The sequence below is a fragment of the Schistocerca americana genome, chromosome 7 (genome assembly GCF_021461395.2).
Source record: "Schistocerca americana isolate TAMUIC-IGC-003095 chromosome 7, iqSchAmer2.1, whole genome shotgun sequence".
Lineage (NCBI taxonomy): Eukaryota > Metazoa > Arthropoda > Insecta > Orthoptera > Acrididae > Schistocerca > Schistocerca americana.
Window position 1 is genome coordinate 619764713 of NC_060125.1, and position 14507 is coordinate 619779219.

The following is a 14507-nucleotide window of genomic DNA, read 5'->3' on the forward strand; positions in this document are numbered from 1 at the left end:
AGTGATAATAAATCGACAGCCTGCTGCCTCTTCCATTGCAATAATTATTATTACTTCTTTCCTTTCCCAGACGTTATGTCTGGTTAAAAATAGAAAGTGACGTGGACCTTGATCAAGCGTGACTTCCTTTTAACTGTATGGTATATGTTACATTGCATTGAGGAACTTTCGGATAATTGAACATGTATCAATAATTACAGATTTCTGTAGTTGTATATGTACATTTGGATGTAACTGTATTGTGTATATGTACTGGTGGATATTGTGTGGTATGACTCCTGTAGTTGATAGTATAATTGGTATAATGTCAACTTTATCCTGATGCCACATGTCCTTGACTTCCTCAGCCAGTTGGATGTATTTTTCAATTTTTTCTCCTGTTTTCTTCTGTATATTTGTTGTATTGGGTATGGATATTTCGATTACTTGTGTTAATTTCTTCTTTTTTATTTGTGAGTATGATGTCAGGTTTGTTATGTGGTGTTGTTTTATCTGTTATAATGGTTCTGTTCCATTATTATTATTATTATTATTATTTCCACCCAGCCCCTGGAAACAGTAGGAGGAAACAAAACACCTAACAACTCGATACAACGGATTACACAGTGTGAACTGTGACATAAAAACACTTGCACCGTGAGCAGTGGCGTGTGGTAGCTGAACTGAAACATTGTTTCCTTTGATCTTTACCGACACTGCTACAAATAGGTGTGTTCTTGTTTCAAAAGGTGTTTCTAAACAGTGTCCACATCAAGTAGCCGGAAACATGTTTCAAGCTTAGTGTGTATGTGGCTTGAAGTCCACTCGACCCAGTTAAATGCCGTTGGCTACAGAAGGAAAACACCACATGTTAGATTGTGTTGCCTTTCAATGTACTTCACAGTTTTTGGTTTAATTTACCATTTTCATCAATTTTTGCTTTTTTGTGGGTGAACACAAAGGAAAGATGTATCAAAAATGTGTGTTTTGATAATTTGTGGTTGTAGCATGTCAGAAAATAGCTCGATTACCTTGTATTCAGATACCAATTTCATTTTTTTTGCAAGCTTTTACCTACTGTTACAAATCTCTGATTTTTTAAGAACTGATGAAATTTATGACCACAAATGACAATGACAATACAATATAAATATTGTATTTTACGTTTAATTCCTCCACTTACACAGATTTTATGCAGTTGGTGAGGATTAAGATTTTTAGTCATATATGTCAATTACATATGTTTTTCCTGGTATTTTGGGTGTTTTAACATTTTCCTTGATTCTGCATTTTCCTCAGTTTTACGGTTTTTAAGTCTGGACCCCACAAAAACATAAAATATGGGTTTCATTGTAATTTCTTCCTACATGATAGTGTCATTAGTTATCCAGATGGATTGCTTATTAATACTGCATATCAGGCTGAAATTTTTTAAGGGAAGACACTATCAAAGAAAATGATGAAAGTTTGAAGAAATGTACTGCATTTGTCATTCAGGTTGTTTGTATTGCAGATTTCTTGCCAAGTTTGCCCTTTGAGATTGGCTTCAAATGCCTGTATCGCAAGAACTATTTTCTTATATCTTCTTTTCACAACCTAACCCCAATATTATGGAAAGGATAAATCAAACAATGGAAAATCCAGGATGGAATAGTGACAGTATTATGAAAAGGACAGATTGCTACTCACCATATAGTGGAGATGTTGAGTCCCAGATAGGCATAATAAAAAGACTTCTGAACAAGCAAGTTTTCAGCCAAAAGGCCCTCTTCTGAATTATACACCCATTTATGCAAGCACAACTCTCACGCACACATGCCCACTGTTTCTTACTGCCGAGGCCAAGACTATGAGCAGCAGTGCATGATGGGAGAAGCAATCTGAGTGATGGTGATGGTGGTGGTGGTGGTGGTGGTGGTGGTGGTGGTGCGGAGGAAGCGACTTTTGTGGGGAGGGAAGGGATAGCAGGATAGGAGAGAAGTTAAAAGGCTGTGGGAACACTGGTGGAATAGAAGGCTGTGTAGTGCTGGAGTGGAACCGGGAAGGGGATAGGTCATGTCAAAGTATTAACAAGTTTAGACCAACTTAAAATAAGCTAATTTGTATACATATGTATTTACAGACTTCTAGTTAGAGACAATGATTAGATTTACTTCTGGTATACAATACTTAGGTGTTAGTATTGTGCTATGCATAGCTTGGGGGTAAGTATTTCCAGAAAGGAAAAAAATATAAAGTGAAGGCATTATGTGGAATGTTGGATGTTTTATAATAATAATAATATATAATAATAATAATAAAATAATATGTTGTTGTTGTTGTTGTGGTCTTCAGTCCTGAGACTGGTTTGATGCAGCTCTCCATGCTACTCTATCCTGTGCAAGCTTCTTCATTTCCCAGTACCTACTGCAACCTACATCCTTCTGAATCTGCTTAGTGTATTCATCTCTTGGTCTCCCTCTACGATTTTTACCCTCCACGCTGCCCTCCAATGCTAAATTTGTGATCCCTTGGATCCTCAAAACATGTCCTACCAACCGATCCCTTCTTCTAGTAAAGTTGTGCCACAAACTTCTCTTCTCCCCAATCCTATTCAATACCTCCTCATTAGTTATGTGATCTACCCACCTTATCTTCAGCATTCTTCTGTAGCACCACATTTCAAAAGCTTCTATTCTCTTCTTGTCCATACTAGTTATCGTCCATGTTTCACTTCCATACATGGCTACACTCCATACAAATACTTTCAGAAACGACTTCCTGACACTAAATCTATACTCGATGTTAACAAATTTCTCTTCTTCAGAAACAATTTCCTTGCCATTGCCAGTCTACATTTTATATCCTCTCTACTACGACCATCATCAGTTATTTTACTCCCTAAATAGCAAAACTCCTTTACTACTTTAAGTGTCTCATTTCCTAATCTAATTCCCTCAGCATCACCTGATTTAATTTGACTACATTCCATTATCCTCGTTTTGCTTTTGTTGATGTTCATCTTATATCCTCCTTTCAAGACACTGTCCATTCCGTTCAACTGCTCTTCCAAGTCCTTTGCTGTCTCTGACAGAATTACAATGTCATCGGCAAACCTCAAAGTTTTTACTTCTTCTCCATGAATTTTAATACCTACTCCGAACTTTTCTTTTGTTTCCTTTACTGCTTGCTCAATATACAGATTGAATAACATCGGGGAGAGGCTACAACCCTGTCTCACTCCCTTCCCAACCACTGCTTCCCTTTCATGCCCCTCGACTCTTATAACTGCCATCTGGTTTCTGTACAAATTGTAAATAGCCTTTCGCTCCCTGTATTTTACCCCTGCCACCTTTAGAATGTGAAATAGTGTATTCCAGTCAACATTGTCAAAAGGTTTCTCTAAGTCTACAAATGCTAGAAACGTAGGTTTGCCTTTTCTTAATCTTTCTTCTGAGATAAGTCGTAAGGTTAGTATTGCCTCACGTGTTCCAACATTTTTACGGAATCCAAACTGATCATCCCCGAGGTCCGCTTCTACCAGTTTTTCCATTCGTCTGTAAAGAATTCGCGTTAGTATTTTGCAGCTGTGACTTATTAAACTGATAGTTCGGTAATTTTCACATCTGTCAACACCTGCTTTCTTTGGGATTGGAATTATTATATTCTTCTTGAAGTCTGAGGGTATTTCATCTGTCTCATACATCTTGCTCACCAGATGGTAGAGTTTTGTCAGGACTGGCTCTCCCAAGGCCGTCAGTAGTTCTAATGGAATGTTGTCTACTCCCGGGGCCTTGTTTCGACTCAGGTCTTTCAGTGCTCTGTCAAACTCTTCACGCAGTATCGTATCTCCCATTTCATCTTCATCTACATCCTCTTCCATTTCCATAATATTGTCCTCAAGTACATCGCCCTTGTATAAACCCTCTATATACTCCTTCCACCTTTCTGCCTTCCCTTCTTTGCTTAGAACTGGGTTGCCATCTGAGCTCTTGATATTCGTACAAGTGGTTCTCTTCTCTCCAAAGGTCTCTTTAATTTTCGTGTAGGCAGTATCTATCTTACCCCTAGTGAGACAAGCCTCTGCATCCTTACATTTGCCCTCTAGCCATCCCTGCTTAGCCATTTTGCGCTTCCTGTCGATCTCATTTTTGAGATGTTTGTATTCCTTTTTGCCTGCTTCATTTACTGCATTTTTATATTTTCTCCTTTCATCAAATAAATTCAATATTTTTTCTGTTACCCAAGGATTTCTACTAGCCATCGTCGTTTTACCTACCTGATCCTCTGCTGCCTTCACTACTTCATCCCTCAGAGCTACCCATTCTTCTTCTACTGTATTTCTTTCCCCCATTCCTGTCAATTGTTCCCTTATGCTCTCCCTGAAACTCTGTACAACCTCTGGTTTAGCCAGGTTATCCAAGTCCCATCTCCTTAAATTCCCACCTTTTCGCAGTTTCTTCAGTTTCAATCTGCGGTTCATAACCAAGAGATTGTGGTCAGAATCCATATCTGCCCCTGGAAATGTCTTACAATTTAAAACCTGGTTCCTAAATCTCTGTCTTACCATTATATAATCTATCTGATACCTTTTAGTATCTCCAGGATTCTTCCAGGTATACAACCTTCTTTTATGATTCTTGAACCGAGTGTTAGCTATGATTAAGTTATGCTCTAATTAATATATATATATATATATATATATATATATATATATATATATATATATATATATATATATGGAAGGAAACATTCCACATGGGAAAAATTATATATAAAAACAAAGATGAGGTGACTTACCGAACAAAAGCGCTGGCAGGTCGATAGACACACAAACATACACACAAAATTCAAGCTTTCGCAACAAACTGTTGCCTCATCAGGAAAGTGAAATATGTCTGCTTGTGTCTGTATGTGTGGATGGATATGTGCGTGTGTGCGAGTGTATACCTGTCCTTTTTTCCCCCTAAGGTAAGTCTTTCCGCTCCCGGGATTGGAATGACTCCTTACCCTCTCCTTTAAAACCCACTTCCTTTCGTCTTCCCCTCTCCTTCCCTCTTTCCTGATGAGGCAACAGTTTGTTGCGAAAGCTTGAATTTTGTGTGTATGTTTGTGTTTGTTTGTGTGTCTATCGACCTGCCAGCGCTTTTGTTCGGTAAGTCACCTCATCTTTGTTTATATATATATATATATATATATATATATATATATATATATAATGGAAGGAAACATTCCACGTGGGAAAAATTATATATAAAAACAAAGATGAGGTGACTTACCGAACATAAGCGCTGGCAGGTCGATAGACACACAAACAAACACAAACACAAACACACACACAAAATTCAAGCTTTCGCAACAAACTGTTGCCTCATCAGGAAAGAGGGAAGGAGAGGGGAAGACGAAAGGAAGTGGGTTTTAAGGGAGAGGGTAAGGAGTCATTCCAATCCCGGGAGCGGAAAGACTTACCTTAGGGGGAAAAAAGGACAGGTATACACTCGCACACACGCACATATCCATCCACACATACAGACACAAGCAGACATATTTAAAGACAAAGAGTTTGGGCAGAGATGTCAGTCGAGGCAGAAGTGTAGAGGCAAAGAAGTTGTTGAAAGACAGGTGAGGTATGAGTGGCGGCAACTTGAAATTAGCGGAGATTGAGGCCTGGCGGATGACGAGAAGAGAGGATATACTGAAGGGCAAGTTCCCATCTCCGGAGTTCGGATAGGTTGGTGTTGGTGGGAAGTATCCAGATAACCCGGACGGTGTAACACTGTGCCAAGATGTGCTGGCTGTGCACCAAGGCATGTTTAGCCACAGGGTGATCCTCATTACCAACAAACACTGTCTGCCTGTGTCATGAAATCCTCCCCACTCCGCCAAGAGTGTCTTTCCGCCGTCCACCTAACCTTCGTAACCTGTTAGTTCATCCCTATGAAATCCCCAAACCACCTTCCCTACCCTCTGGCTCCTATCCTTGTAACCACCCCCGATGCAAAACCTGTCCCATGCACCCTCCCACCACCACCTACTCCAGTCCTGTAACCCGGAAGGTGTACACGATCAGAGGCAGAGCCACGTGTGAAAGCACCCACGTGATTTACCAACTGACCTGCCTACACTGTGATGCATTCTATGTGGGAATGACCAGCAACAAACTGTCCATTCGCATGAATGGACACAGGCAGACAGTGTTTGTTGGTAATGAGGATCACCCTGTGGCTAAACATGCCTTGGTGCACAGCCAGCACATCTTGGCACAGTGTTACACCGTCCGGGTTATCTGGATACTTCCCACCAACACCAACCTATCCGAACTCCGGAGATGGGAACTTGCCCTTCAGTATATCCTCTCTTCTCGTCATCCGCCAGGCCTCAATCTCCGCTAATTTCAAGTTGCCGCCACTCATACCTCACCTGTCTTTCAACAACTTCTTTGCCTCTACACTTCTGCCTCGACTGACATCTCTGCCCAAACTCTTTGTCTTTAAATATGTCTGCTTGTGTCTGTATGTGTGGATGGATATGTGCGTGTGTGCGAGTGTATACCTGTCCTTTTTTTCCCCCTAAGGTAAGTCTTTCCGCTCCCGGGATTGGAGTGACTCCTTACCCTCTCCCTTAAAACCCACTTCCTTTCGTCTTCCCCTCTCCTTCCCTCTTTCCTGATGAGGCAACAGTTTGTTGCGAAAGCTTGAATTTTGTGTGTGTGTTTGTGTTTGTTTGTGTGTCTATCGACCTGCCAGCGCTTTTGTTCGGTAAGTCACCTCATCTTTGTTTTTTTTATATATATATATATATATATATATATATATATATATAATAATAAGGCCCGGGAAAGAATAGGCCTCCGGTATGTTCTGCCAGTCGTAAAAGGCGACGAAAAGAACAAACCACTAATAGGGCTAACCCCCCCCCCCCCCTTTTAGTGTGATTAGTTGGTTCAGGACAGAACTAAAGAAGCCTCGGACAAGCGCCGTCATGGTCGGGGAGGACGCTTGAACCCTATGCCCGCCCACAATGGTAACGACACTGCTAGCCAACTGGAAAATGATTCAAATCCAAATAGAGGTGTTTTGCAGGATATGCTTTCTGCAACGACCCTAGAAGGAAAACAAAGACAGAGGATGAGATGGTCAGATGAAGTTAATCGACACCTCATGTTCTGTTATTACCAAGCAACAAACCTAGGAACCAACACAACTGGATACAGATCACAAGTATACACAACATTTATTACCAGATACCCAGAATTAAAATTTTTGACAGAACAACGACTAGCTGATCAGATCCGTGTAATAATCAGAAATAACAGGATACCCCAGTCGGAATTAGAAAACATCAAACAACAAGTACAACAAATACTGGAACAAAATAATGTGCAATCAGAAGAAGAAGAAAATACAGTAATGGACTCAAACATCCCAGAGCAAACAAACAAAGAACAACACGCATCAATTAAACAGTCAGAGGAAAACGAAATCTTAAGACAGCCACCAGAACAAGCACAAATAGAACACGAAGTGACACACATGTTAGATATAGAACAAAAATTTCAGCTGACATATATAGAATACAAAGACACAAATACAGACATTAGACCATTCTTGCATAGACTGCCAAATAACCCACAAGTCGAAACAACAATAAAAACTATCAACACAATCTTACACAACAAAATAAATGAAAACACAGCTATGGAAGAATTACAACTACTGGTTTATATAGGAGCACTCACTACACTAAATATACACACTAGGCAGAGATCAGAACCAACCAACACACAGAAGAAACCCACAAAACCAGCATGGCAACACAGGCTACAGATCAGAATAGAAAAACTGAGAAAAGACATCGGACAGCTAACACAATTTATAAGAAATGAAATGTCAGAAAAAAACGAAAAAGGTTAGGTAAAATCTCACAACAAGAAGTGATAGAGCAATTAGATGAAAAGAAGCAGAAATTACAAGCATTGGCCAAACGACTTAGAAGATACAAAAAAAAGTGAAAATAGAAGGAAACAAGACCAAACATTCAACACAAACCAAAAGAAATTTTACCAGACAATAGATAACACACACATTAAAACAGACAATCCACCAAACATAACCGACATGGAACACTTCTGGAGCAACATATGGTCAAACCCGGTACAACATAACAGGCATGCACGGTGGATACAAGCAGAAACAGATACATACAAGATGATACCACAAATGCCTGAAGTGATAATTTTGCAACATGAAGTCACCCAAGCCATTAATTCTACTCACAATTGGAAAGCCCCTGGAGAAGATAAAATAGCAAATTTCTGGCTAAAGAAATTCACCTCAACACATTCACATCTAACTAAATTATTTAACAATATAATAGAGGGAAACATTCCACGCGGTTCTTTAAATATGTCTGCTTGTGTGTGTGTGTGTGTGTGTGTGTGTGTGTGTGTGTGTGCGCGCGCGCGAGCGCGAGTGTATACCCGTCCTTTTTTCCCCCTAAGGTAAGTCTTTCCGCTCCCGGGATTGGAATGACTCCTTACCCTCTCCCTTAAAACCCACTTCCTTTCGTCTTTCCCTCTCCTTCCCTCTTTCCTGATGAGGCAACAGTTTGTTGCGAAAGCTTGAATTTTGTGTGTGTGTATGTGTCTGTTTGTGTTTCTATCGAACTGCCAGCGCTTTCGTATGGTAAATTATTTAACAGTTACATTGCAGACCCATACACATCCCCTGATACACTTACACATGAAATAACTTATCTGAAATCTAAAAATCAAGCAGACACAGCAAACCCAGCTAAATGTCGCCCCGTAACGTGCCTACCAACAATATACAAAATATTAACTTCAGTCATTACACAGAAATTAATGACACATACAACACAGAACAAAATTATAAATGAAGAACAAAAAGGCTGTTGCAAAGGAGCACAAGGATGTAAAGAGCAACTGATAATAGATTCAGAGGTGACATATCAAGCTAAAACTAAACAAAGGTCGCTACACTATGCATACATTGATTACCAAAAAGCTTTTGATAGTGTACCCCACTCATGGTTACTACAGATATTGGAAATATACAAAGTAGATCCTAAATTGATACAGTTCCTAAACATAGTAATGAAAAATTGGAAAACCACACTTAATATCCAAACAAATTCAAATAATATCACATCACAGCCAATACAGATTAAGCGTGGAATATACCAAGGAGACTCATTAAGTCCTTTCTGGTTCTGCCTTGCTCTGAACCCACTATCCAACATGCTAAATAATACAAATTATGGATACAATATTACTGGAACATACCCACACAAAATCACACATCTGCTATACATGGATGATCTAAAACTACTGGCAGCAACAAATCAACAACTCAACCAATTACTAAAGATAACAGAAGTATTCAGCAATGATATAAATATGGCTTTCAGAACAGACAAATGTAAAAAAAAATTAGCATAGTCAAGGGAAAACACACCAAGCAAGAAGATTACTTACTGGATAACCACAGCGACTGCATAGAAGCGATGGAAAAAACAGATGCCTATAAATATCTAGGATACAGACAAAAAATAGGAATAGATAATACAAATATTAAAGGAGAACTAAAAGAAAAATATAGACAAAGACTAACAAAAATACTGAAAACAGAATTGACAGCAAGAAACAAGACAAAAGCTATAAATACTTATGCTATACCAATATTGACCTACTCATTTGGAGTAGTGAAATGGAGTAACACAGACCTAGAAGCACTCAATACACTTACACGATCACAATGCCACAAGTATAGAATACCTCACATACATTCAGCAACTGAAAGATTCACATTAAGCAGAAAGGCAGGAGGAAGGGGATTTATCGACATAAAAAACCTACATTATGGACAGGTAGACAATTTAAGAAAATTCTTTATAGAACGAGCAGAAACTAGCAAAATACACAAAGCAATCACTCATATAAATACATCGGCTACACCACTGCAATTTCATAACCACTTCTACAACCCTTTAGATCACATAACATCGATACGAAGAAAGTAAATTGGAAAAAGAAAACACTACATGGCAAGCACCCGTATCATCTAACACAGCCACACATCGATCAAGACGCATCCAACACATGGCTAAGAAAAGGCAATATATACAGTGAGATGGAAGGATTCATGATTGCAATACGGGATCAAACAATAAACACCAGATATTACAGCAAGCATATTATTAAAGATCCCAATACCACAACAGATAAATGCAGACTTTGCAAACAACAAATAGAAACAGTAGATCACATCACAAGCGGATGTACAATACTAGCAAATACAGAATACCCCAGAAGACATGACAATGTAGCAAAAATAATACATCAACAGCTTGCCTTACAACATAAACTTATAAAACAACATGTTCCCACATACAAGTATGCACCACAAAATGTACTAGAGAACGATGAATACAAATTATACTGGAACAGAACCATTATAACAGATAAAACAACACCACATAACAAACCTGACATCATACTCACCAATAAAAAGAAGAAATTAACACAAATAATCGAAATATCCATACCCAATACAACAAATATACAAAATAAAACAGGATAAAAAATTGAAAAATACATCCAACTGGCTGAGGAAGTAAAAGACATGTGGTATCAGGATAAAGTTGACATCATACCAATTATACTATCAACTACAGGAGTCATACCACACAATATCCACCAGTACATCAATGCAATACAGCTACATCCAAACTTATATATACAACTACAGAAATCTGTAATTATTGACACTTGTTCAATTACCCGAAAGTTCCTAAATGCAATGTAACATATACCATACAGTTAAAAGGAAGTCACGCTTGATCAAGGTCCGCGTCGCCTTCCATTTTTAACCAGACATAACGTCCGAGACAAGAAAGAAATAATAATAATAATAATAATAATAATTATTATTATTATTATTATAACGTCTGAGACAAGATTAACACTTGATGACAGAGCTAACAAGAAAATATTTGAAGATCAGGGTGCATTGGAGAAAGTACGTTTAGCATGTAGTAATAAGTTAGGTCCATTTAGTTTAAGACCTGATAAATCTGCCGGTGTTCCTTGGCGGAAGTATAGTAGACGTAATCGATTTAAGTTTGTTATGTACTGTAAGCCAGAGACAAGTGCCGATATAAGTAAAGTGAAGGGATGGCCTGATTTAGAAAACTTTTGTAAATGTAAGAACAAATTGTTTCAAGACGTTATAATAATAATAATAATTATTATTATTATAATTATAATTATTATTTCTTTACTGTATTTCTGTATTTTTCAATTTTTTATCATGTTTTCTTTTGTATATTTGTTGTATTGGGTATGGATATTTCGATTAGTTGTGTTAATTTCTTCTCTTTATTGGTGAGTATGATGTCAGGTTTGTTATGTGGTGTTGTTTTATCTGTTATAGTGGTTCTGTTCCAGTATAATTTGAATTCATCATTCTCCAGTACACTTTGTGGTGCATACTTGTATGTGGGAACATGTTGTTTTATAAGTTTATGTTGTAAGGCAAGCTGTTGATGTATTATTTTTGCTACATTGTCATGTCTTCTGGGGTATTCTGTATTTGTTAGTATTGTACATCTGCTTGTGATGTGATCTACTGTTTCTATTTGTTGTTTGCAAAGTCTGCATTTATCTGTTTATTATTATTATTATTATTATTATTTGTATAACATTTTTTATCAAACCTACTCTGTTTTATCTAAGTAATCCTTCAATGTATAAAATGTATTGCATAACAGGTACTTTTTAGCTGCCATTTTAAATAGGTGTAATGTTGCAATTTCTTTAATCTCTTTTGGTAATTTATTGTTCAGTTTTATTCCTTGGTAGAAAATGCTGTTTTGAGTTTTATGTTTATTTTTTCTTAGTAAATGTAAGTTGAGTCTATCTCTTGTTGCATGGTCATGGACATAGCTGTTTATGCAGTAATTACGAATGTTATTTTTTGTGTGTCCAACTGACTGGTAAATGTATTCACATGGAGCAGTTAAAATCCCCAGTGTTTCGAACAGATCTTTACAATGAGCTCGACTATTATTTTTGGTTATTGTTCTTATGGCTCTTTTCTGGAGTTTGAAAATTGTGTTCATATTTTGTGTGTTTGTTCCCCAAAAAAGAATGCCATAGCTAAGAACTGAGTGTACATATGAATAATATGTAACTAAAAGACACTGCATGTCGCATTTTTTTCTCGCAAAGTATTAACAGTTCATCCACTTTACCTTTTATTCCCCTAACATTTTGATGAAATGAGCTTACTGCACCTTCTGATCTGCACCACCAAAATATGTGGCTTGTCAGCAGTCATCAGTGCGCTTTAAAGTCCCATATGAACTCTCCTCCCAACATTATCAAGGCGGGCTTGATCGTAATGCTGGAAAAGTTGTAAAAAGTGAACATTAAGTGGTTTGTGTTTGAGTAACTATTCTGTCCAAGGCACGGCCTATAGTATAAGCTCAGTCCCTACCAACAATATTATTCCCAGTTTCTCCCACTGTTGTTACCTAATCCTCTTCTGTAATATCTTTAAATAAAGTCACCAAGTATTCTGTTAATAACTTATGCTTGTTAATGGTGTTGGGTGTCTGCTGAATCTCACCCGCTTTTGCCACTACTGGATTCCCCTATCCACAAGAATTTGACAGGTGGCTAAACCTACTCTCAGCATTCAAAATCAGTGTTGTAGGGCATCCTCTTACTAATGACCATTCTGCTGCCTGCCAGTTCCCACTTTTCCACTCTTGCCCTCTGTAGCCACCCCAGTTCCTGTCTAGCTTCCCTCAACTGTGCCTGAAGAGCACAAATTTTCACTCCTTGCTCCACCGTTAGTCTATTCCTACTATGTCTCCTATCTCGTGCAGCTCCAGCTCCAGTAGAGGGTCTCACTAGATGCCCCTTTACTTTCCCATTACATTCACTCCAGTGAAACCACTTACTACACAACTCGCAATGTTACCCCACAACTCAGTGAGTCATATGCTTCTCCCTCCCTGGTAGAAAACCTCTGAAATATTTCAAACTGGATATGCTGTGTTCTTTCAAAATCTAGTGAATTGGGTAAGAGGCCTTTATTACTGTCAGTGAAAATCTCATTAACCGATCTTTCTAAATATATACTTGATTTTCTGTTTATTGCAATCTTTGTATCATCTGCCAACGATAGAACTTGACATGTGGTTGTGTTAGTGAAGAAATGTCAATATACACAAGAGAAATTGTAACTAAATTGCAAAAAAATGCTTGTATTGTTGTAGGAGGTTCAACGTGGGGTATAAACGGTGACACTGGCGAGCTGGCTGACATGCATACCCTGGGAATATGGGAACCTCTAAGTGTGAAACTTCAGGTCTACAAAACAGCAGTTGAGGTATGTTAACTATACATCCTTCCTCCCCCTTCTCCTTGCTGCTGTTCACTATTATTATTTTGTTGTCTTGTATTTACAGACGGCGATATTGCTGCTCAGAATTGATGATATTGTCTCAGGGTCAAAGAAGAAGGATCGTGATAGTGAAGTCAAGAAGACTGCTGAACCAACAGAAGAATCGATGAAAGAATGAAGACTCGTTTTTGCACAGTTTGGAATGCTAGATTTCCTGCCAGAAGGTTCTAATTCCTGGTACTGCTTTCTTAGCAGTCTCGTACAGTATGAAGGAGGACTAATTCAACTTAATTTTATTGAATTTGCTTAATAACTGATTTTGATTTCTAAGAAGTTGCAGATTAGTGTTGTTCGAAATTGCTTGGATGTAATTTAATGAAAGATGGGAACAGACTTTTAAAAACCACTTTAACCCTGCTTAACATCAGCGAGTTGAGTTATTGAAATGTAAGTTCAATTTACATGGCAACATACTACAATAATAAAATTTTCTCACATAAAAGGATGTGCTTCATTGTGACAACCTGGTGTTTGTGTTGTGTATACATAAAAAGATAAACTTCTGTGTGTCCTATAGGTGAAAACAAAATTAATATTGCAAGAACAAAATTTTAAAACTGGGCTTTTATCTATGGTTTCATCCATGGAAGCAGACAACATACCTCCTTCTCACCCTTGTCTGTACTGGCTCTATGACCACTCCCACATACAGCCCTTGGAACACATTTCAACACGACCTGTCTCAATTCTCTAAAGAATCAACTTCTCATATATAAAATAGCTTCAAACATCTGGTTACAAATAAGTTAATGTGTTACATATATGACAATAACCATGTAAGTGAGGAAAGGTTTGAAATTATGCTTAAAGTTAGTTGGAAGTTGATAAGTGCTCTCATTATGAAAGACCAGGTGAATACAGTCTGTGTAATTCGAGCACCATTTTAATCAGAAGCTAGTTTTTCATGCATCTAAACATGTATGATGACATGTCTCCTGAACTGTGTGTCGTACGATGACATAATTTTTTGGGTACATTCAGTAGTATATGTGGATACTATCTGCATACTGTTGTGAATAGTTGGTAGTAAAAAAAGTAATAAATTAAAACATTATG

General features: G+C 37.9%; 1 protein-coding gene across 1 annotated transcript in view; it reads left to right on the forward strand.

The window, feature by feature from the left end:
- The window catches only part of LOC124621990 (T-complex protein 1 subunit gamma), a 67506-nt gene extending 53613 nt beyond the window's left edge, over window positions 1-13893 (forward strand). The window contains exons 11-12 of the mRNA XM_047147532.1: window positions 13264-13376; window positions 13456-13893. Of these exons, the coding sequence (XP_047003488.1) occupies window positions 13264-13376; window positions 13456-13569 (227 nt within the window). The 3' untranslated portion in view covers window positions 13570-13893. The remainder of the gene's footprint in view (window positions 1-13263; window positions 13377-13455) is intronic.
- The last annotated feature ends 614 nt before the right edge of the window (window positions 13894-14507 follow it).